The sequence below is a fragment of the Diceros bicornis genome, chromosome 17 (genome assembly GCF_020826845.1).
Source record: "Diceros bicornis minor isolate mBicDic1 chromosome 17, mDicBic1.mat.cur, whole genome shotgun sequence".
Classification (NCBI taxonomy): Eukaryota; Metazoa; Chordata; class Mammalia; order Perissodactyla; family Rhinocerotidae; genus Diceros; species Diceros bicornis.
In genome coordinates, this window is record NC_080756.1 from 11,164,415 (window position 1) to 11,189,022 (window position 24,608).

Genomic DNA, 24,608 nt, shown 5'->3' on the forward strand with positions numbered 1-24,608 from the left:
TCAGATCGTCCGAAGGTCAGTTCCAGCTTCGATTCTCTCGAGTTCTGAGACCACCTACACACACATCCCTGTCGAGATTCGATGGTTGTACTGTTCTATATGAAACACTGGGTCTACGATTGGAAGCCCAAGCAGGAAGAAAACTGCCCTGCACCCTCCCATCCTGGCCCGACCTGGGTTAGGCTTCGCGGCTTGCCCTGGTTACCCGAAGGGCGGAACCAGTCCACCTTACCCGAGTAGAGTTGCACAGACAGGAACCCCAGCACCGAGTAGGGAAACGTGAGCTTTGGAGTGTCCTTTTAAGTAGTTGGGAAGGGGGTGTGGCCGAGGAGACTGGGAGGCCGCAGCCGGGCTAGGGGGAGTGGCCCGGGGGCGTGGCCGCAGCGACTGGAATGTTGTTGGGTCCTCGCACCGCATAGTAAGAAGGGGCCACGCCCCCTCTTTCCGAGAGGGCCAATCGGAGCGCCGGAGCGGTTTCAAGTCTCCCCCGCCAGCCTGCCCGCCCGCCACCCCACCCCCCTCGGGGATTCGCTTTTTCTGTAACAAAATAGCAAAGCTCCGGATGTTCCGCAGCCCCGGGCGCTCACAGGTGGAGGGTCCCGGGGCCTAGGACGGTGCGCCGGAGCGGGAGGCGCCGGCAGGCCGTGGAGAGGCCGGGTCTAGAGCCGCGAGGCGCGCGGGGGTGGGCGCTGCGGCCGCGGGTTGTTTATCTGGAGTACGGAGGGGAGGGGGGAGCCTGGAAACCGCCCCGTGTCCCATTTCCTCCTCTTGTTTTCGCTCCGGATTCTCCATGTTGGACCCAAACTGAGGAGCCCGGAGCTGCCGCCGGGGAATCGGGGCCGGGGGCACCCGGGGGAGCCGCCGCCCGGGCCGCCCGCGTTCCGTACAGGGCGCCTCCCTTCCCGGCCCAGGGAGGGAACGAGAGCAGGGATGTGAACGGCTGTGGGAGTCGGAGTCTCGGGAGCCGGAGCGGGCCCCCGCCCAGGCCCCCTAGCCCAGCCCAGCCCAGCCTGCGCGCCCGCCGGTCCTCCCGCCCAGCCAGCCCGGGCCCGCGGGATTGTTAGATGGAACACGGCTCCATCATCACCCAGGCGCGGAGGGAAGACGCCCTGGTGCTCACCAAGCAAGGTAGGGGCGGCAACTTCCCAAAACTTTGCGTCGACCCCGAGCGGGGAGGGGGCTAGCAGAGCCCTGAACCCAAGTCCCGGCTCCTTGACCTCCCGGGGCTCAGAGCGGACGATGCCGACCGGACCCCCTAGTCCCTCCGCCCCCGCGTCCCGTTCCGCGCTCAGACCCCCGTGGGGGCTGCGCGGGGCCCTTGCTCCGGGCGCGCGAGGGGGAGGGGCGTCATCGCGCAGCTGTCAGCCCATCCTGCACCCCTTCCCCCCGGACAGAGAGACGGAGGGGTGGCGCTCGAAGCGCGAGTTCTCCCGCGTCCGTCCCTTCCCGAGTTGGGGGGTGGGGTCGTCACTTTCCCGCACCGCGGCGCGCGGCTGCCCCAGGACCGCGGGGAGGGGGACAGAGGGGTCTCGAGCTGGAATGGAGCCGGGACTGGTGTCCAGCACTCCCCAGGGCCCCCCGGGCCCGCGGTCGCTCAGGCGGCGGGCAGTGACGGCGTCCAGCGGGACTTGGGACCAAGTTCACCGCCCGGAGGCGGGGGCGGCCGCGGTGGGGGAGGGGCCGAGCCCTGGCCGCCGGAGCTGGCGGCCCGCGGCCCTGCGCTGGGCCGGGACCGGAGCTCGGCGGCGCGGGGCTCCCGCCGGGAAAGCCGCCCCCGCCGCTGTCGCCGAGCACACCGGCGCGACCCCCGGCGGGCTGGAGCCCCCTCCCGGCGCGGCCCCCGCGGCCCCGCGCGCACACGGCGCGTTTGTTTGGCCCGGGAGCCGTGTGCCTGGTTACATAATTCGCCGGATGGCAGCAGACCCGGCGTGTTTCTGAATCGCGCAGCGGAAAAGTGCGAGTTCTCCGTGGGCAGCGGCTCGGGGCCCCCGCCTTCCGAGGGTCAGGTGGAGACCGAGGGGTCGCGGGCCCTCTCCGGGGTGGGTTTGGGGACGCGCGGGGGAGGCGGAGGCGGGGCCCGCGGGGGGCGCTCGCGGAGTTTGGTCCCGGTGGAGGCCCCGAAACTCTCCCCCTCCCCCACATTCCCCTTCGGGCCTTGAGGAATGAGGAATGTGTCTAAAATAGCGGAAAGAATTTCCGCGGGGAGTGAGGACTAGCGTCGATTTTTCTAAAGAACTTCCCGGACTGGGGCCACCGGGCCCTGAGCTGGGGAGAGCACGCTCTTGGGACCAGATTCAGAGCGTTCCGGCCCTTCCCCCGACTCCCCAGAACCGGGCGTGAAGGGCCAGTGCTGCTGTTGAACTTACTGAAACCTAGAGGCTGGTGCGGGCCTAGCTGCGGGGCCTTGGTGTCGTCCCACATCCCCCTGTTTGGCAACGTTAGTCAGCAGATCACTTATTCTTGGGGTTCACGGTCCCAAGGAGCTCCCCCCACTTGCCTAGGGGCAAAGAAATTGGGCTGGGGGCAGTGTGTGCTTTAAGCGTGTCTGGCCTTTCTTTCAGTAAGCCTGCTCTAAGAAGGGGTACAGCTTTGCCTGCCCAGATCCCAACTCCTTCAAAAACCTGATTCTCCGCTCTCCTGACTGCATCACTAACCAGGTGGTGACCTAGGCTGCACCGTCACCCCGGCTGCTCAGCTGTGCCAAGGGCTGAAGGGGGAGGCTTTCTGTGTTGATAACTTCACTCCTGACGCTAAACGCTCTGGTCCCATCCTCATCCCAAGAAAGGACCGAGAACTAGCAGGAGGTGAAGAAATTTGTATGGGAGGATTCCAGAGGGGGCAGTGTTGGTGAGAAAGGAGAACAACCCTGTGCTTCCCCACTCGGGTCCTCTCCTCCTGTAGGGGCTCAGGAGGGTGTCTTCTGGGTGAAGGGACCACGCCAGGAGGGAAGGAAAGCTGGTCTGCTTAAGGGGCATCTTACAAATCAGAGCTGGAAGTTGCATCCACCAGGGTGCATGGTGCGGAACAAAATAGATGACAGCAGAGAGCAAAGCAGCTGGCTTCCTAACAGTGTTCCATTGCTGATGTTGGTTGGATCTTCTTGGAGTTTCGGTTTTCGTTTTCTTTTTTTGTGTGGTTTGTCCTTTAAACTTATTCCTGGAGGATCTGCATTTTCAAGCCAGCAGCCATGGGTCTGTCTCTCCCCCATGTAATTTGATTGCATTCCAGCGAAGACATACTTTCTTCCTGCATTGCCTGGGCATCCAGTAACCAGCAAGCTAACTTTCCTGCATCTTTAAACAAATGCTGCATCTTAAAAAAAAAAAAGGGGGGGGGGTGAGGAGCAGATGTTTTAATTAGCTCCTTTAGGAGTTCCTTGCCCTCTCCCCTCTCTGCAGTGTCCTGTCTCTAGGTCCTGCCTCCTTTTGGAAAAGGGGAAGGAGTGTGAGGCAGTTTATTAATAAGTAAATTTCTAGAAAGAAACAAATTGGTCCTAGTTCTGGTGGTTTTTGAGTGAAGTTGTTTACCATTGCAAGTTTTTTTCTCCTTTAGCATTCTGTTCTCGGAGCTTTAAGGCTGGCTGGGTGTGTTGGTGACTCAAAAGTAATTAGAGTAGGGAAGTAGAACAAAGTTGCTGAAAGCATTGATGATAAAGGGACCCAAATTGGATCATCTTCCCAGACAGATGGGTGAGATGGCTTCCTGGTACAGCAAGGACGGGGTTGTGTGTAATATCAAGAGTAAAAAGAAAAGTTAACACCAGTCTGGCCAGAGAATGGCCAGTTCTTGCAGCGCCATCTGAGGGTGTTGCCCTGTTGTGGGAGGTGGTGCCTTGGGCTTTGGGGTTAGATGGGGGAGAGCCCAGAAAACAGGTCCACCCTGAAGCTCCCAGCATGAAATGAGAGAGTGGAGGCAGCCTCTTCCAGAGCTCCCAGCCACCTAAGGGCCCTTTGGGGAAATCAAGGCCTTTTTTTGTTTCCTGGGAGACTTGATGCCCCTTCTTTCCAGGGAGAGGAGGAGACTTTGGGTTGTCATCTCCCATGTGGAACTGAGCACGTTCTGGTAGCTGACCATCCCTAATAAGAATTAGGATGGTGGCAAGTTTTTCTAGCTCTTGCTTTCTCCCTGTAAGGGAGAAATTCTGCTTCATTCTCTCATGAAAAAGCCCACACACCTTTCACTATGGTTGTAGCTAGGCCCTTGACTTGAACAGCTTAGCAGGAGTCTTGTCGGTGCTTTCTTCCTTAGCTTGCGCTGTGTAGGTCCCGGGGGGCGTGTTTATAGCTGACTCCTCCTGCCCCACGGGCTCCTCTCCCCTCCTGGCCCAGTCTCCGTTGTGGCCTCTGTGGCTGCGAGGCTCACCCCTGTGTCCCCTCTGGAGTTTCCCCCATCTAGGAGTGGGGTAGGAGCCTGTGTGGTGACTTAGGCTTGTGTTTGCTCCCTCCCCAAGGACGCCAAGGGATTGCTGCTAACTCAGCAACAAAGTTTGTAAAGGCCTGACCTCCTGGGGCTGGGAGTTTGCAGTTCTGCTGCTGAGTTGGACTTGCAGTTTTCAACTGAGCAGAACTTAGGAATTGCCTTGAAAAACTCTGGAGATGGCAGAGGTGGTGGTGTTCCTGTCTCCTGTCTCCCTTCTCAGCTATGGGGGTCTTAAAGAAATTGGGTGGTTGAGAGGTCCCATTTCATCCTCTCTGTGGGACCTTCCCAATCCTTTATCATAATGGACATTGTTAAAATGGTAACTACTGTAGAAGTCATATTTCTAGCTGAGGTGAATGATGCTCCCAGTCTTTCTATGGAGAATTAATTAATAGCAGTGTTCGTGACTAAGTATGGGAGAGAAAGATGATATGTAAATATATGCATATTTATATACAAATATATATTCCTTCCTCTCCCTCAACTTTCTTGCTGCTCTCTTTTGGGTAATTTGGAGTATTGTCTTTTATTCCCATCTTGGGAAGTTTAGTTCTTGGGGTGGGGGTGGGGAGGCAGGGGCAGCAGTTAAAGTGTTCATTGTTACTTCAAGGGATTGTTCCAGGAGCAGAATTGGTTGCTTCAGGCCTGGGTACAAATCCCTGCTTTCCCTATTCCCAAAGAGACCTGACAGATCACCTTAGTGTTCTGAGTGACTTATCTGTAAAATGGGAATGTTGATATCTACACTTCTCTGCTGCCTGGTGCAAGTAGGTAATTGATGAATGTTAATGGCCTTGCTTTTCACATGGCCAGACCACTCTGTTCCTCCTCCACTCCCCCAACGACACAGTGCGAACAGCACACGATCATGTGGGTTTTATTGTTAGACAGGTGGCCGGGGGTCAGAGGGGACTCTGATGTGGGGGCTTGGGCCTTCTGGAAGGATCAGCCTCCGAGGCTCACGCACCGCCTTGCTGCACAGCCTTCTTTGTGTGTGTGACTTGGGCTTGGGTTTTAGCTGCACTAATTCGAGTAGCAGGTGCCTTGGGGCTTTTGCCGTCCTGCCTGGCGCCTGGGCATCTGGAGCGGGAGGAGGCCAGGGCACCATGCACCTCCTCTGAAGAGTCTCTGAAGTCTAAATCTTCGGAGCAGTTGCTCGGCCTCTCAGAAAGGGATATAACGAAGGCTTGAGACAACTGCGTGCTGCAGTCTCTCACCGTCTGCATTTGCTTTGAGAGTTAATGAACCCAGTAAGATTCAGATATCTTTTAGGGACTTCTAGTAACAAGGAGAAAAAAAAGACACTGGGGTTTTGAAGAGAAATAGATGTTCTTAAGCCATGTACCTGCTGCTGTGGTTTTGGGCTACAACACTGAGAAAGCACAAAAGCAGCGTTAAACTGCTTTTCATCCTGCCTCAGGCCGGCCAGCTTGGGAAGCACAGAAGTTACTCACTTGTCTTGGGGACGTGGGATTGGGTGTGGCCCTAACAGGATTCCCGCCCTCTTCTGAAATGGAGGAATAATTCAGCTGCGATGCAGATGATCTCATTAACGTGCAAATCTATGAAGGAACTAGTAGAAATCAAAGTGGAGAAGTTGCCTTAGAACTGGAAGCCTCTGGACCAGAGGCCACCAAGAACAGCGTTTCTTTGTCCGGCCAAGTGTCCAGTCTTCGGGTCTGAGGGCCTGTACCAGCGCTATTATTGCAGAGGGTCCTCCAGCCAGCACGCAGCCTCCCTCTAGGCAGGAGGTGCGCATGTCCTGTTTTATCTGTCAGCTATTCTAGGGGTTAGCCTTGAACCTGATCTCTGAGTGGACCTCCTGACATTGCTTTCCCTTCCAAGTACTCCTAGTCCTCCCCGCAAATCAGGCTTGGCTGTTATTCTCTTTTTATTGTATACCTTCTTTTATCTCTTGACATATGAATGGCTTTTGCATTCTGTAGAATTTGCTCTGTCCCACCCGCACTGTTCTCAGGGAACAAACGTGGCCTGAACCCCAGTGAGAGCCAGGCAGACTCGTGGGAAGGCTCAAATCGCATAACGCAGGCCTGTGAAAACGCCCAGGCTGGAGGCTGGTGGATCCCAGCCCTTCTATTTACATAGCAGAAGGGGGCTAGGGCCTCTCCTTCAGAGGAAAGAGACCCGCAGGAAGAGACAGCAGGCTTGGGTCTTTTGACTGGATGATAGGATAGAGTAAGTGCCCTTGAAAGGAGAAGCAGACCCTGGGGCCCAAGTCTACTGAGACCTGCAGACACTGAGCCAGTGAGATGTGGTGGGGGAGGGGCCCAGGGGACTCCGGATGAATCAGCCTCAGGTCCCGGAAGGGTTAGTCAAGGACCACTGGCAACCTTTAGACGTTGGCCCTCAGCCAGGGGCACAAATCAGAATCTCCTGGGACGCTTACTAAAAATACAGACCCCACCTGAGTCCTTCTGAACCTGAGCATGAGCAGGTGGGCTGGGCACGCGTGTGTTCCAAATGCCCCCTGTGATTCTGACAGGTGTCCCTGGAGAAGAGCCAGGTAAGCACAGCAGTGGCCCCAACTGCCTGTTTAGCCCCGAGCAGGAAGAGTGCCCTGGAGGGATCCAGTGTTGCTGTTTATTAAAGGTCCTCTGACTCCTAAAGGGGAGTCCTGAAGTTTGCTGAGTGTGAACGGACAGTGGCGATCACAGACAGTATTTATAGAGCACTGACCGTGGGCCAGGCACTGTTCCTAGCATTGTGTATCTAGTGTCTCACTTAATGCTCACACTGACCTGGTGAGGTAGGAATTGTCCCCACCTGGCAGGTAAGGAGACCTCTGCTGAGGGACTCAAAGCACCTTGTCCAGGGGAGCGTGGGCTCGGAGTCAAGCCTTCACCGTGACCCACACCGCCTCGCGTTTGCACTGTGCATCCCGCTCTTTAGAGTGCCTTTGAGTTCAAGCTTCAGGTGATCGGAAGCCACCTTGTAAGGGGCCATGGAGTGTAGGGGCCACGGACCTGTCTCGATTGACCTGCGAGGAAACTGACCCCCAGAGAAGTTGTGCTTTAGTCAAGACCACAAAGCTTCTGAGAGGCTGACGTGGGGAGGAGCCAGCTTTCCCGACTTCTGGCTCAGTGCTCTCACAGGTGGACACACCCGTGCTGGTTGGCTGTCCCAGGTGAAGCCGAGGGGTGTGGAGGAGCAGGTGAGGTGTCCCGGGAGGTAGGACAGGCTTCTTGGCAGTCCTTCCCTGGCAGACTCCTTCCAGACCTTCTGCAGAGGCCAGCCATGAGAGGAAGGAAGGAAGGAACTGGTTGGCCAACCTTAATGAGCGTGAGTGTGTATGTATGTATGAGACTGTGATTGGTTTTTGTGGCGTCCCGGAAAAAGCCATTTCCCAGGCCTGGCCCTGCTACTCCCTCTGTGTGACCTCTGGATGAAACCTCTGTGGTCTCCTTCAGTGTGAGCCGTGAGATGGAGACTGAGATAAAGGATGAGAGCGCCTTGTCCGTAAATACCAGCAGCTGACACTGGCTCAGCATTCACTAGGGCCAGGACACACCCTGAGCGCCTTGTAGTTCTCATAGCTCTATGAAATAGGTAACGTTAGCCTTCCCATTTTACAGGTGCAGAAACTGAGGCCCAAGGCCACACACTTGATGTGTGGCAGAGCAGGGTTCAAACTCAAGTCCGTGGCCCCTTGTATGACCACTCTGTTCTCTGGTCAGAGGAGAGACAGTCGAGGGTCCCTGGCCTTGGCCTGTGCCCTCGCTCCTCTTACTCCATCTCACTCTCGTGTGTCACCTAACGCGGGCTTCCATAGCTCAGGGGGAAGAGGCGCTGGATTCTCCATGGTCTTCCACCAAATCTAAGCATTCCAGGAATCGAGGCGAGAGCCGACGCAGGAGCTAAAGCAGCCACAAAGAGGGTGTTGGTGTCCTGCTTGGCAGGTTTCTCTCAGCCTGCCAGCCTCCCACCGGGGGCTGCTCAGCACCTCCTCAGGGGAGAGGGAGGCTTAAGGTGGGCAAGTGTGGTTTCTGGTCCCCACAATGCCGTCTCTGCCCTAGCTGGCGCTGCGTGGGGCCAGGCTCCTGATGAGGGTGGTGTCTCAGGTCTGTCCCTGCTGCCGCTCTGGGCTGTCAGACCACTTCCTGACATCCACCAGGAGCCCTCTGGCCTGGGGGCCTGGGGCTGAGGCTGAGTCTGCTGCTGACACTTCTTCTGGGAACCCCACCCCCACCCCAGCGTGTTTCTAAAGTATGTTAGGGGCCGGCCCCGTGGCTTAGCGGTTAAGTGCGCGCACTCCGCTACTGGTGGCCCGGGTTCGGATCCTGGGCGCGCACCTACGCACCGCTTCTCCGCCATGCTGAGGCCGCGTCCCACATACAGCAACTAGAAGGATGTACAGCTATGACATACAGCTATCTCCTGGGGCTTTGGGGGAGAAAAAATAAATAAATAAATAATGTTAGAGCTGCCCAGGAGGGGGTTTTGACAATATCTCTTTTAAAGGCTGATTCTGAAATTGATAGAGTATCTTGATCCTATTTTAGAAGTTGCCAGGAATCCCCTGCTCCCAAAGCCGAGTCCTTCTTAAGAGAAAGTCCCTGAAGTCAAGGTCCTATGTTGAGATCAGTGACCAGATTGCGGAAGGGGGCAGGGAAAAGGCAGGAGGCAAGGTAGTAAGTGACCTGTGATCCCCACCCCACAGGTGGCATTAAGGAGCCAGGACTGAAAGAAGTCCTCCTTTCTTAGAAAGAAGAGAGAGAGTGATGTAGGGAGCCCTCCTGCCCAGAGAGGGGGAACTAATGGAGACGTGTGTAGGTAGGATGGCCTGGGTGCTGGCCACAGGCAGGGCACCGGTGTAGAACATGCTGTGTGAGCCAAAGTGTGGCTAAAACTACTTTTAAAAAGTCCATGCCAGCAGGTTCACAGCTGCTCTTTGGAACTTGGGGGGTAGCGCTGAGCTGGGTGAGGCCCTGCCCACCTTGTCATCCAAAGAGAACGGTGTCGGCAGTTGGGCATTGTGGAAACTGGTATACCATCCACGTTGTTTCTTGTCTTTTCTGTGTGGGGGATGTTTAGGCATCTCTCACCCTCTTGTCCCCCTGCCAACTCACCTGCTGGTCCAAGAGCCCTTCCGTCCACCTGGCACTTTAGGGCCAGTCCTTAGCCAAGGCACAGATGCCCCTTCCTGAGGCCCTGGGAGGACTCCTCTCCATGGGGAGCCCCAATCAGATGTGTCTTGGCTGCAGGGCCCAGGCAGCTGGCCAGCAAGGGCCGGAAATGCTCCAAATACTCTCCTTCCTCCAATAGCTAAGGGGAGGGAGGCCCCTCAGAGAGGCCATTTTATAGTGGTAGCTGGACTAAATCCTTTGCTGGGGGGGATGGGAGATGGTGTAGAAGGAAGTACTTTTGAGGGATAAACCAAGAAAGCATCCTTCTACAGCTTGTTAAAATCCAATAGCCTGAGAGCTTGCCTTCTGCCGAACCCCAGGCGGGTGTACGAGGGGTTCCTTTGCTGGGACACGAAGCTGTGTTGTTGGCAACGCTAATATCTGAACCTGACCTTCAGAAGGAGGTTAAAAATAGTGTTGTCCTGGCAAAGCCAGTCTTCATCTATGTGTGTCTGTGTACAGATGCCTGTACATGCACAAGCTTCTTAAGAGGCAGAGACGAATAGTGTCCCCATCTGGTGCTTCGAGGGGGCAGTGGTGGTGGACACAGGGAGAGGGCATTGTAGAACAGCCTCACCTGCTCTCCTGTTATTTGCAGAATACCAGATGGGGAGTTTGCAAACTGGAAAACAACTTCTGTAGTGGATTTGGGAGAAGGTGTAGGGGATGTCTTGACTTTTTGGAACCTGTTCATGATCAGAGTTCCTCTGGCGCCTTTCTCTCATCTTTTCTTGAGCTTCAGCCACATGCTGGAGGTGAGGCTCCTGACCTCCTGTTGCTGGCCTCCTGGAATAAGGCCCACAGTGTTGCCAAGTAGTGGTCATCTCCCCTTAGATAATTAACTAAAACAAGCGCAGCATTCAGCTTTCGTTTGCACAGTGCATCTCTGTGCGAACAGTATGTTTGTTGATCCTTTCAGTCAGGAGTGAGGTCTTGCTGTTCTCCCAGTTAATGCATGAGGAAACTAAGGCTCAAGGAGGCTGTGTGGCTGAGTCAGTAACTGGCAGAGCCGTGCCCCAGCCCAGGTGAGCCTCAGAGATGGGAAACACCTCCCGTGTCCTCCCCTTTGTACCCTGCCTCAGGAGGAAGCGGGGAGCTGGGGGCGGGGTTGCCTGGCTTCCTTGCTCTCGACCAGCTGCACACTGCCTTTTTAAGCCCAAGCTCCCCCGTTAGGTCTGCACTGGTCATCTTGACGTCCAGCCCCAAACCAGATGTTTAGAGCAGGGAGAGCAGATGTACGTCAGCAGCTGGGCAGGAGGGGAAGGCTGGGGGCCACAAAGCAGGTAGCCCATGGAGGAGGAAGGAGTGCAAGTGACCAGTTATGGGCTTCATGGCGCCCACTGGAATCCTGCCCTCCCTCATGGGGAAACTGTTTGCCATGAAATGCCCACAGGCCTGCAAATCCTCCTGTGCCCGGTGTTCCTCTCCTGGGGAGGGGGCCAGTGCCCTTACCCATCACACACAGGGGTGGGGGGGGTGCTTGCACCTGGCTGTCAGGACACAATGCTGAGCGCTGGCTGAAAGGAGCCCTTTGAAAGGCTCTTTGACACCAGTTTCAGATCCCACTCTGGTGTGTGTTCTCCCTCACCCTTAAACCCACTGAACAAAGCGTGTCTTGGACCAAAGCTCCTGGCTCCAGCTCCTCCCCGTCTCCCATTGTCCTCTTGATCTTCCAGAGGTAGCTGCTGGTCAGAGCAGGTTCAGGGCTGGGGTGGGAGTACAGCGAGTCCTGGAGTGGAGTTCCAGGGCCTCGTACTGTTTTGTCCCTTGGACCTTTCATGGGCTGTGCAAGAGGACAGCAAAGAAGAGAGGCCAGACCCCAAACTGATCCTTGACCAGCCCAGCCTAGACAGGAGTAGAGCAGACGTTCTAAGAGACCTAGAGAGTGCCCACAACCTCCCAGTTGTTGTAGGAGGGGACGCACACGATGCCCCTGAGCTCTTGGGGCCCCCAGGGGGCAGTGGTTAAGAGCCCTGGCTCTGGGTTCAGGCAGATCTGGGTTCAGATCCTGGCTCTGCTGTCATACTACCTGTGTAATCTCCAGCTAGTTAGTTAATCTCTCTGTGCTTCAGTTTCCCTTCTGTAAAATGGGGTATTAGTGCCTACAAATGGGTTTGTAGTGAGAATTAAATGAAGTGATGTCAAGTCTTAACACAGGCCTGGCATATCATTGGTGCTCAGTCAACGCCACTGAGGCCCAGAAGGACTAAGTGGCTTGCCTCAGGTGCACAGCTCCTTCAGAGCCCACCTCCTCCTCACATAAAGGAGTCCTTTCTGTTTCTGTCTCTTCTGGGCTGTTGTAAACCAGTGAAGCCTTCACAGGTCTTGGCTCTAGAAGTGATAGAGGCTGTGGATGCCCCCAGAGTCATTCGCTCAGCCAGCCAAGGTTCCTGAGTAGCTGCTCTGCAGAAGGCTGGAGGCTGATGAATGTCCCTGGCTGAGGCCCCGTCAGGAGGCAGCCATGTTGAGGGGAGGCTGAAGAGGTCCTGATAGATTCTCAGGGGCAGTGTTTGTAAAGATAAGGACAGACAGCCAGGAGAAGGATTGAGAGAAGTGGGGCCCCAGCAGGGGAGGGGGTCGTGAGGGACATCTGCAGTATTGACCTTGCTGTTGTGGGTCTGGGGTACGCTCCCCAGGCACCGCTGCTCTGTGCTCTGCTTTGAGCGCCTGCCCCCAAGGTCAGGGCGTTTGTGGTCTCTGAGGCCCAGGGGCTGCCTGGTCACATTGTGTTTTTGAGAAGACCCTCATCCCCTGCAGAGTCTAAACCAAGCTGAGGAGGCCCCTCCCACCCCGGTCTGAGGCTGAAGTGCTTCTGCTTATTGGGCCTCCCGTGGTGGCCCCAGCGAGGCCTCTCCGTGGCCCCAGCCAGCTGCCCCTTTCACCTCCCTGCCTCTCAGGATTACTCAGCCTTCACAGCGTCTGTCACTAAGATGCTGAGTGCGTTCTTGACGGCCTCTCTTCAGGAAAGGCTCGGGCTGTGTGGCCTTTTAAGAAAGGCTCGGTGCCCGGGTTAAGCCTCTGATTGTGGTTCTGCGTGAAAAAACCATAAACCAAAGGAAAAGTGGTGGTTCAGATTTGGTCTTGGAGCTTTGTGTCAGCGACTGCCTGAGTCCCTGGGCTTGGAGTTGAATGTGAGCCATACAGGCAGGTGGAGAAGCCGTCCTTCCCGTCCAATTTCTGCCTGGATTTTTAAGAGTAGGAACAAGTCCAAGGAGCCTCTCATCCCACTGTCTGTAGGTGCTCGGCTCTGCTCGAAACTTTGTCTCCTTGATGCAGGGGCCTTGGGGGAGGTCCCCAGCGCAGCCTCTTTCTTCACAACAAAATCCCTAGTGCCTGGAAACCTTGGTCCTTCCACCGGGGCCAAGAGCTGCAGAGTGAAATCCAGGTTTTTAGGCTAATCGCTGGGGAGACCTGGTCATTTTCTAAAAGGTTCCTAATGGCCTAGCAGTGTCAAGAGATCTAGCCTAACTCAGGGAGGGAAGGGAGAGAGAGCTCTGGCCCCACCAACCGGGGCGCCCGCTGCACCTGCAGGCAGCCCTCCGCCTCTCTGGGAGTTAGAGCTGCGTCGGTTGTCCTGGGGCTGTGCTGACGGCAACTTGACTGCTCCTCAGCGGCCATCTCCTCACCCTTGGTCCTGGGGGATAGTTTGGTTTTCTCTCCTCCTCTCCAGGGCACGGGCAGCCCAGTAACTGGATGTTAAATGGCTCTCCCATCACCACTTCTGCAAGGGCCACTACGGTGGGTGGTGCTCTGAGGACTGAGGCTGGGTGGCCCCCAGCACATTGCCTGCCCCTTCCCTCCCGAAAGGGAACAGCACCGTGAAACTTGTCCTAGAGCCACGTTCTGTTTGCCTTTTTTCCCCACAGACAGAGGCACTTGCAGTGTTTATTAAAGTGGAATGGGTGGGTTTAATCCAGGGCCCATCTCCCCCCAGGCCTCGGGGAGGAGACCTGTGGCTGAGGACCATTCTGGCAGTGGTTGTGCGGCGCCACCTCCTGGCCACAGTTCCCATCTGGTCGTTAGTTGATGCTACTCCCTCAGAAGTAAAAGTGTTCCATTCAAACATGTTACAACTTATGGACAAGAAACACAGACCAATAAACCAAAGAGACATCAACTCAATGCAGCCCACAAGTATGGGTGATGAACTAAGTGTAGTCATGACTGATGAATTTACAGTTGGCTTTTCCTGTTGGTCTATGGTTGCCTGAATCCCGTCTTTAGGTGTGACATACTTCATGCTTATGCAAAGCGTGGTAAGGCACAAATTAAATTCTGATATTTGTGTTCACCTTAAATTTGTTAGTACCAGTAAATAGCTCTTCAGCCTCATCTCTTGCCACTTCCTTCTCCTTTATTCTCCATTTTTTTCTGTGGGGATGCATGCTTAGGCATCAATTTCTCAGGGGAGCCTCCCCTCCACTGGGCTGGATGTCTCAGCTGCGCACTCCCATAACACCCCGAATCTGATTTATCATGGCATTTTACTTTATTTGCATCCCTTAATCAACATTGGTTTTTTTTTTATTAATTAGGTTCTAGTTTCCTGAAGGCAGAGACCAATATAGGATGGGCCGTCTTCTGGGAACTGGTGTCAGGGAGGATTTTTGTTTTTGTGAGTTAATTTTGAGGGTCCCTTCAGTGTGTGCTGCTCCCTGAGTGGCAGGACACCTGGCTTCTGTACCTCGTCCATCTTTGAGTGCCCCTTCTCCGCCATGGATGAAGAGCAGATCCCCTGCAGCTCATTTCCCACACAGACAGTGGGGATTCCTGCTGCTGTGTCTGCTTTAGAGAGAAGGCGTTGGAATAAACATGGACGCTTCACCGTTGACTGTATTTGGTTGTTCGCCAAGTGCGTGCTAGGTGCCCTGGTGGAGCTTCCAGACTAGAAGGATACCGGCCCCGGGGAACGTGTGCCCAGAGACGCCCTGGAGCTAACACCTCGTCACTCCCTCCGCTCTAGGCCTGGTCTCCAAGTCCTCTCCTAAGAAGCCTCGTGGACGGAACATCTTCAAGGCCCTTTTCTGCTGTTTTCGTGCCCAGCATGTTGGCCAGTCAAGCTCCTCCACTGAGCTCTCTGCGTACAAGGAGGAAGCCAATACCATTGCCAAGGTAGCTGGGTTAGGGTGGCGTGATGCCTGCAAGGAGCGGACTGCTGCTGGGGCCCCCGCAACCATGGCAAGTGGGCAAGGATGCTTTGCCTGAGGTCGCAGAGATCTCTGGCTCAGCGGAGGCCCTTCCTCTGTGCTTCCCATGGTGGGCCATCTTCTTTCTTTTGCTTCCCATTTGCGAGGTGGGCCATCCAGATGTCCCTGTGGTTTCTGGGGGCCCCTGCAGTCCAGATCCTTCCAGGTTCCACGAAGTGTGTAAGGCACTTTGCATATATTGTCTCATGTGATCCACATAGCAGCCCTGCGAGGAGATTCCCAGGATTCCCAGTTACAGCCGTGGAAACCGAGACCCAGAAAGTTTACGTAGCCCCTGAAGAGCTAATGGTTAATAAGTGGTGGTGTCAGAGTTCCAGCTCAGGTCTTTCTGGCTGTAAACCCTGTGTTTGTTGTTGTTTACTATGCAAAGCTACCTTCCAAGCTACATGACTTTTGGGGAACCAGGGAACTGAAATTCTACCAGACTGCTGATAACCTCTTCCAGCACTCACCTGTGCCTGTGAGAGGTGTTTGGAAACGTGTGGGTGTCTTTGATCCTCACAGTGACCAGAAGACTTGTATGGTGTTTCAAGGGTGGGGACAGCCCAGCCCAAAAATCCTTCTGCCCCCCAATGCCATTGGTACTTCTTTCCGAAACACCAAGGTCTGGCTGTCCTTCCTCTCTGAAAACCAGGCCAAAGACACGTCCATCAATGAAAAACCATTTCAGCATCCAATAGGGGAATAAAGTACAACATGATGGTGTTACTGAGCGATTCATTTTTACAACGAGTTCACAATAACATGGAAAAGTATTGAATTGCAACATTAAATCAGAAAGCAGAGTGCGAAATTATATATAATGGAAAAAAAGACTGCTAAAACAAACTTGAAGGAAATACACTAAAATGCATTTTCTTTTTTTAAATTTAAAAATGCAAAAACAGGGGCCAGCCTGGTGGCGTAGTGGTTAAGTTCTGCTTCAGGCGCTCTGCTTCAGTGGCCCGGGGTTTGCGGGTTCAGATCCTGGACGCAGACCAACGCACTGCCTGTCAGGCCATGCTGTGGTGGCGTCCCATGTAAAGTAGAGGAAGATGGGCACGGATGTTAGCCCAGGGCCAATCTTCCTCAGCAAAAAGAGGAGGATTGGTAACGGATGTTAGCTCAGGGCTGATCTACCTCACAAAAAAAGCAAAAACATTTTTTTCTAAGTGCTAGGATTTTAATTTTTCTTCAGGGTTTCCGTTTAAGAACACTTAACTACTTTTCACAGCCATGATATTTTTATTATTAGCAAAAGGCAGGGGAAGCCTTTCTGATCTCTGCACTCCACCTGCCCTCACGTTTCAGGCCCCACAAGTGTGGGTGCACGTTGGCTCATCTAATGTTTTGTAGGGGCTCAGGGCCCCCACGTATCCCCCCAAGGAGGGCAAAGAAAACACCCGTTCTCAAGGAGAAGCCCAAGTTCCAGGACTAAGAGGTACACCACGTGGTGAGGAGTTTGATTGTGGTTCTGCCTCTACGTCCCTGCATCCGCTGCTTGAGTTCCTGGTCCTCGGTGTCCAGCTGAGAGGCAGTGGCAGCGAGAGCAGGGGCACTGTCTTCTCCATCCATCATCAGCCTAATGTGGAAAGGAAGCTCTGGCCTTTCCCCTTTCCTGCCTGGCCCTTAAGTCACTTTTGTCATGTCAGGACCCTCCAGGGGGCTGTGGTCTTAGGGAGAAAATTACCCTCCAGGCCTGAGGCGGAGCAGTGGGCTCTAGACAGGTTGGGTTGGGGAAGGTGCGGCGGGTCGGCTCACTACCTCCTCCTCTTCCACAGTCGGATCTGCTCCAGTGTCTCCAGTACCAGTTTTATCAGGTATGTGAATCTGACGGGGTACGTGCTCAGAAGCCCAAGACCCTGTGATCCCTGCTAACCCTGTGGGGTGATGCCCCCCTTTCCTGGCTGGCCATCTCCCTGCCCTGAGAAGCCATTTGTTCCACATATTTGCTGAGGGCCCGCTATGTGCAGGGCATTCGATTCTGGGGGGACAGCTGATGTCCCTCCCACAGCAGCCCTGGCCTCCATCTCCATGTCCATATCACTTCGTAGGCCCAGAGGGAGGCTGAGGCCAAGGAGCCAACTCAGTCTCTTCTTTCTCTCTCTCAGCCTTCAAGCGGCGCCTCTCCTGGGTTGCACTTGGGGGTCTTCTGTCTCCCTGAGGAGCCCAGCTCTTCCTGGAGTTCTGCTGGGGGAGTGTTGGGGCTTTCTTGGTGGCAGATCTCAGCAGCCTGGCTCTGGTTTTAGATCCCGGGGACCTGCCTGCTCCCAGAGGTGACAGAGGAGGATCAAGGAAGGATCTGCGTGGTCATTGACCTGGATGAGACCCTTGTGCATAGCTCCTTTAAGGTAACCTGACATCAGGAGCCTTTCCCCCACCTGTCTCTGGCTGTCTTGTGAGCCTGACGACAGGTGCTATGAGGTGGCCTCAAGCGGATGATAGGAGAGTGATCAGAAGGAGGAGGAGAGCCTCCAGCGTTTTGGCCACACTGGCGTCACAATATCCGGAGGCCGCCCTGAAGAAGGTTGAGTAGGATCCCCTGCTCCCCCAGTCACTGCCAGCAGGCTGCATCTGCCCGCAGTCCTGTGGCACAGAGAGCCGCTGGGACTGTGCCCTGGGCGGGCCTAACGGGGTTGAGTCAGCCCTGCACCCTGTTCCTCTCCTCTTTATCAGGATGTTTGTTGACTCCAGAAGGCCCTGGAACTCGCTCAGCTCAGGTAGAATCTGGGGGGGGGGGCTGCGTAGGGAACAGCAGTAGGAGATGTCACACTCAAGGCACTGTGGTGAGAACCGCTTAGTGGGATGGTAGGAGGAGCTTCCTGGAGTCGCTGAGATCCCGCCCAGGGGCCTTGGCAGTGGCTGTGGCAGGGACTGGGGTGCAGTGGGGCTTCTTGTCTCCTTCCCACCAAGGTGACCTTGTTACCTTTCCTGCCTTCCAGCCCATCAACAACGCCGACTTCATAGTGCCTGTGGAGATCGAGGGGACCACCCACCAGGTGAGCCACCTGCCAGGCCGCACCCAGCCCGGGCCCTCCGCGCCCTCCGCCCCCTCAGGGCTGGTGTTCCGTCAGTGATCCCTTCCTGTACCTCCAGTCTCTCTTCTTTCATTGGCACCTTTCGCAGTCAAGGCTTTCTCATCTTAAAAAAAACATTTGGCTTCTGTCTCGCTTCTAGCTGCCACCTCTTATCTCTGTGCAGCCAAGCTGTTTAAATTAAATAGTATTACTTACTAACAGCTGTCATTGCCTGATTACCCCCCATGTGGTCAGCGCTGTTACATGATTTGTTACACTTTCTTTAATTCTGAATAGTTGGTGTCTCTTCCTTGTGTAGGCAAGGAAACCAGTACTAGCTGTTTTCTCTCCTCCCTGTGCCCCCAACTCCGTCTAGCTAGGGAATTTCTTTCTCTTCAGCCCAGGCATCTCCTCTGGGAGGCTTTCTCCAGCTCCCCTCCCTTGGGGTCCCTGCACTGCATTCTGCCCCAGTAAATGCTCGGCGCATATCTGTCAAAGGGCACTTGACTCTCAGTAAGATCAGGCTGTGGCCCTGCATAACCTGCTCAGTCCAGGGTTCAAGGGCGTGTGGTGTTGATAGTGAAAATCCATTTACTCAAAATATTTGGCCAGCAGGCCTCCAGCTGGCCCAGGAGTCCAGGACCGTCAGGAACAATGCCCTGGTAGCCCAGATGGCTTGTTTGTGTGGCCTGGTCAAATGGAAGAGTTCCTTGCAGGGAAGGGGTTTGAGGCTTCCACAGGCGGTCGTTGCTATCCCTTGTCCGTTGAAGCTTTCTTCACCGACACCACCCCCTCCCAACTGAGGGGCCCTGCCAGGCCCAGTGGCAGCCCCTGCTGGGAACCAGGCTTGGCCCTTGGACTGCCTGGCCTCTGCCCAACAGCACTGTACAGTCTGGTTGAGGGTATAGAGATGTACAAAACCCACAGGGAAAGACGAAGGCATGTTTCTGAACAGGCAAATAGACAGTGTAAACTCCTGATTAACCAGAAGAGGCGTGAATAATGACAAAGGGATGAGACTCAGATGGGGGGCTACCTACAGAAGGTGAGTTTTCAGCAAAGAGTGGTGAGGAGATGCCAAGCTTGATGAATACCCAGGAACTTGTTGAAGGTTGAAGAAATGGCAAACTGAAAAGGAGCCGAATTGTGGCTGCCTAGAGCAGAGCCAGGAGGGGTTTGTGACTGGTGGCCAGTTCAGGCCACCTCGGGGGGGGAGAGTCTTGGCAGGCATGTGCTTGTTTAGCAGGGAGTGACATGGATAAAAAGAGCTTTGAAGGAATGGTTCCAGTAGCACCTGTGTAGGCTGGACAAGAGAGAAAGAGCCTGGAGGCAGGGAAGTAATAGAAGACAGACCCGTGAGGGACATGCAGCCAATGAACCTTGTAGGCCAAAACATGCAAGATCGTGAAAGGTGGACATGAGGGTTAGGGGCAGCAGGCAGGGATGAGGACACGATGGGTGGGGCTTCTGGAGCAAGACACTGTAGCATGTCTCAACTGCTGTCCTCGAGGGGGAAAGGAGTCACTTCTCCTTGGTGCATTTCAGAGAGGCTGTGTGAGGGCACGACCTTGCCTGATGGTGACCTGGACAAACTGTCCTGCCAGAGCCAAGGACAGGACACTCCCATAGAGGCTGTGGCTGGATTCAAGTAATCCAGGATAGGCTGTTTCCATCTGTGAGGCCTATTCTTGATTACTTGTTTCTGGAGGCAGCTGATGGTTCACCGCCCAAAGCAGATGGCTCCTGGGACATGAGTGCATGCGTTTCTTCCTGAGCTGGGTCGAGGTTGGGACCACTGAGCCAGCAGAAGCCTCATGAGAAGGGGATGCTAGTGCCCTGGTCTGTGGGAGAAGGCTTCCAGCCAGGTGGTCCCAGAGGCTCAGGTGCGGGCGTCTGGACAGAGTAAGGTCTGAATGTACTTGCTGCTCTGTGTACGTGGTGACCGTGACTAGTGCTGCGATGCTTCACTCTCCCAAGGATGCCTTCGACAAGCCTCTCTGCTTTCCCTCAGGTGTATGTGCTCAAGAGGCCTTACGTGGATGAGTTCCTGCGACGAATGGGGGAACTCTTTGAATGTGTTCTCTTCACTGCCAGCCTGGCCAAGGTACCTGGGGACAGGAGGGGAGCAAAGAACTGGGAGCAGGTATGGCTGCCACAGGGGTGGTCCAGCAACTCCTTGCTGGTCCACAGGATGCCAGGACTGCCTCCAAACAAAAGCTCCTTCTCTTCTCCCAGTATGCCGACCCCGTGACGGATCTGTTGGACAGGTGTGGGGTGTTCCGGGCCCGCCTGTTCCGTGAGTCCTGTGTGTTCCACCAGGGCTGCTACGTGAAGGACCTCAGCCGCCTGGGAAGGGACCTGAGGAAAACCCTCATTCTGGACAACTCGCCTGCTTCCTACATCTTCCACCCGGAGAATGCAGTGAGTGGTCCCGACGTGCCCACACTGCAGGGCATGGGAGTCCCCACCCCACGAGGGAGAGGGAGTGGGCGGTGGAACTGTGGGCATTACCAGAGGTGGAGCCAGCCAGCCTCTGGGGGCTCTGGGACAAGGAGGCTCTGGGCCTTCCCTGGGGGGAAGAACTGGCGGTCGGGAGATTTATGCGACCTTTTCCCTGCCCCAGGTGCCCGTGCAGTCTTGGTTTGATGACATGGCAGACACTGAGTTGCTGAACCTGATCCCAATCTTTGAGGAGTTGAGCGGAGCAGAGGATGTCTACACCAGCCTCGGGCAGCTGCGGGCCCCTTAGCCTCCCCTGCTCCCAAGCAACAGCCATCCCAGTCGGGGACTTTCCTACACTGTGCCTTCACGATCAGCCTGACGGAGTGGAAGCTGGAGCATCTCACTCAGTGGGGCCTGGAAATAGAAGTGACTGGAAGGAGCTTTAGGACAGGTTAGATGCCGAGTGGGCAATACCAGACCAATGATACCCAGAGCGGCCTGCTCCTTGAGTTGGGTTCCCAAGATTGCGTGTGTGTGTGTGTCCTGCCTTGAACTGTGGCCCTGGGATATAAGTGTTTCAGGACAGGGGAGAAACTGAAAGATCGAGACTCTCCCCAAGTTAGTCTGTTTCCTCTCCAGTCACCCTGAAAGCCCCTGAGCTCTTTGGGATGAAGACTGTTGAAGGCTCCGTTGCCAAACCCATGGCCTTCCCTCAGTGTTGTGAGGCTTATGCCAAGGAGAAAGGAAGGGTCAGAGGCTGCCTTTGGGTGCCCCAGGCACACACCTTTCTGAAACCTTTTTCCAGCCACCTGCTGCAGACAGAAAGACGACATTTCTGGAAGATGAAAGCTTGTTTCCAGAACCGGCAGCCCCAGTGGCCATCAAGTTCTGTGGCCCAAGGGCTGCCCTTGCCTCCAGCAGAGTGCCTGGCATGAGCCCCTTCTATGTCTCCCCAAGGCTTGGACGCTCGGCCTGCCTTCCTCACCACCTAGCCATAGTCTTGAACCTGTGGGGAAGGAGGTCTTCTCCCTGCCCTGGAAGAGAAACTGATTTCCGTTCTTTTGACTCTGTTTTAAAATTCTCTTTCTAAACTGGGAGTGTTGGGCCTGTTTTGTTTCTGACAAAGCTGCCGTCCTGGGCCTGAGATGAATGTGGGAGGCTCTGGGGGTACAGGGAAGAGGAAAGCCCCAAATGTCTGTGTCCCCTTGGCTTGTAGATCAGCTGAGCTCAGGACCGTGTCCCTAAGTCTGCTCTTCAGGGATTCTCTGCTGGTGCTGGTGCCAGGACGTTTGGTCCACAGCCCGGGAAGGGCGCTCCGTGCCACCCCTCCTGTTTCTTGGGCAGGGCCTGCTTCGTGTCTTCCCCCAGGGCCTGGCCTGTGCAGAGCACTGTCTGCTCCAGCCCTCATCCTGCCTGCCTGTCACTTTTCCTCTCCAGGGCCTCAGAGGCGCTCCTGCTTCTTCTGAGCTGAGGGGAATGGGTGTTCTCGTCATCAGTTTGCCAGCCTAATGCACATTCCTCCCGCCCCTGCTCACAGGTGGAGTGAGCCCTCCACACCTGCGCTCTGCGTGGCTCCTGCTGTCCGAGTTTCTCAATAGTGATGCTTTAAAAAATAGTCACAAAACAGAAGTTTCCCCAGGATGGAAAACAAAAGGGGAAGTGCTGCTGTAATTGGGAGCACAAAGGGCCGCCCGAAAGGGAGCCCCACCTCAGCATCACTGCCTTAGCCTTGGCCTCCCTGGGGCTGCATGGGGTTTTCTTCTCTCTACCCTGCCCCTCTGGAGGGAGGGACTTCCTGTCCCCATCTCTGTTTTCCTTGGAGGCAGGTGTCACAAATCATTTGTAAATTGCTTCAGGTGCAAGGACTCAGGACTCATCCCCATTATCTTTCAGCGTCCCCAGTTTTGAGAAAACCAGGGGGGAGCAGCAGCTCGGTGTTCTGAGTGGCAGCTGGCTGACGAGCACCTTCTCTAGCATTATGATGCCACCTCCCCTCCTTGTCCCAAGGTTGGAAGGCCTGGTCTTTCCCTTTGGTGTCACAGAAGTGGAACAGAGTCCCCAGGGCCCATGTGGTCATTTCCCACAGCGTCATTCCTTGGTGCCCACAGGGTCCTGCTGCAGGTAGGGGAGGAGGGCTCAGTGCCAGCCGAGAACACCGTCTCCTGAAGGAAAGTGGGAGCTGCCCTAGGCCTCTTTCCTCCTATTTCCAGAGGGGCCTCTCTCCCAAGCCCGACCCTAGGGCTTAGCCCCTGGGCCAAATCTTCTGCCGTCTAGGCCCAGCCAAGCTTTTCTGACTGACTAAGCAATAAGGCTCGAAGCTGATCCAGTTCCTAGGACCCTTTCTCTCTTCCTTTGGGTCATGTTTTTCCAGGTGAAGGAAGAGCCTGTGCCACCCCCTTTTCTATCAGGCTTGTCTAAATGCTCCGAGCGTGATTCGTGACCAGAGCTCAGATAGCTTGGTGACCGTGTCCCTGCTGCTTCTGCGTGAAGCCCTGCACCACAGGCCTCGTTCCCGGCAGAACCCTACCCTGCCCACCTGCAGTTCCTCAACAGAAATGCCATATTCCCACTTCCCTTCTCCTCCCTTCCCCAGAGAAGCAACTCGGCCAAATAAATCTAAACACGGAGTCCGTCCATGTGGACCAGAGCCAGTTGAAGTCATTATTTGCTGGTGGTTTCGAGTTTCACAGTGTGTTAGGAGCAAGGGATGATTGCAAAACTCGCTCCCTGGAGGAATCAGGCCAGACTCAATTTTGGAGGAAGGCAAGATTGGGAGAGAGCCAGTTCATCCCAGGATCTGTTCTAGGGCTTCCCACCAGTCTTTACCGTTTAAGACTGGTTTTCCGGAGGCAACAGACCACCAGGCCTGGTCAGCCCCAGTTCAAGCCATGCCAGGAATCTGCCCACCTGCCAGGTTCAGTTCTTTAAGGTGCCTCTTCAGGGACACAGTGTGTCTCTCTGATTGGGCTTCTAAATCAAAAGCCTGATGTTCGTGTCCCTCTCATAGGGGGAGCTGTGGACACAGGACCAGTGTGGAAAGGGCCGGGTAAGAGTTTCTGCTCTGCACATTGTAGAGGGGACGCTCGGCAGGCCCACGGGTCCCGTACAATAGAGAGGTTGAGTGAATTGGCCTTCAGTTAACCTGGAACCTTCTATTGAGTTCCCTCCTGCCTCCCAAAGATTTTGACCATTTTGTAAGTCTATAAACTCACCTCTCTTAGTAGTGGCCCAGAAGCTTCTTTGTGCTAAAAGCATGAGAAGTTTAAAGGCAGTCATTCCCTGGGAAATGGATCCCATTTTATTCTGCTGCCCCACCCTGTTCCCGAGGCCTCGTTCAGTAGGGCCGCCCCCTGGCAAGGCTGTCCTGCCTCCCGTGCCCAGCCAGGCTGCATGTCTGTGCAAGGTAAGCCTCTTTCCCCTTCAGGTCTTCAGTTGGTTATTTACCACTGTTGTCCCTCGGTCACTTTTTGTAAAATGGGGGTTTAGTTTGGTCCTTTTTTTTTAAACGCTGGTAAATCTTTGCATTAAGCAGAGGAGGGAAGGCAGAGGTCTGGCCTGGCCTGGCCTGCCCCTGGAGCAGACCCTTCTCTGGGCCCAGGAGCCGCTTTGCTGGAGTTATCCCCAGGTGGACGCGTTCATGTCGTGCCACTTTCCCCTTCACAATACCATTTGGAGGGTGGGGATCTGCTTCCCACTGTGACTGGGCTATGGGATTCTGACTACCTTGCTTACAGATTCATGGTTTGATAAATTTGTTGTATTCAAAAACTTGAAATGTAGGACGCCATTACGTGTCTGTTTATATTTTTGGAATATTTGTATTACTTACAATTAATTAATAAAAATGGGTTTAAAAAACCTGATCCAGGAATGGGAGCTGCCTTCTGACCCTGCTGTTCATTCGGGCACTTACTGGGCACACCCTTCATCCCTCACAACCCCTGTCCTGACAAAGCCTGAGCACCCAGGCTGCGCAGGCCGTTGCCTCTGGCTGGGAGACCAGCTGTAGACTCAGCACGCAGGCTTCTGCTCAAGGTCATAGAAGTCGGGCTACATTAGCTCTTCCCTGGCCCCTGTTTGGACCCAACTCCATTGCCATCCAGGTGCTTAATAAACTTATGGTTGGTGTCCTATTGACTTCTAGAGATGAACCGGAACCCCCAAGGGACTTGGAGTCTTTATGCTGTGCCCTGTCCTGATTCTCCCAAACCAGGAGCCCTGAGTGCAGAGCCCAGCATGGTTCCTGACACATAGTAGGCCCTCAAATATTGACTGGACTGATGTATGACCCCAGGGAGCAAAACAGAATGACCTAATGACATGCTCCTGACATCTCTGCTAGACTTCCCCTCTGAGAAGTACCCAGAAGCTTCTCAGGGAGGGCTTGCCAGCCTGGACAT

The 24,608-nt window shown here is 55.0% G+C and overlaps 1 protein-coding gene across 1 annotated transcript; it reads left to right on the top strand.

The window, feature by feature from the left end:
• Window positions 1-577: 577 nt before the first annotated feature.
• Window positions 578-24,071, top strand: CTDSP2 (CTD small phosphatase 2). Its single transcript, XM_058557771.1, has 8 exons — window positions 578-1,128; window positions 14,527-14,675; window positions 16,531-16,569; window positions 16,999-17,100; window positions 17,692-17,748; window positions 19,778-19,870; window positions 20,002-20,187; window positions 20,390-24,071. The coding sequence occupies exons 1-8, from the start codon at window positions 1,065-1,067 to the stop codon at window positions 20,513-20,515; spliced, it is 816 nt and encodes a 271-aa protein (XP_058413754.1). The 5' UTR covers window positions 578-1,064; the 3' UTR covers window positions 20,516-24,071.
• The last annotated feature ends 537 nt before the right edge of the window (window positions 24,072-24,608 follow it).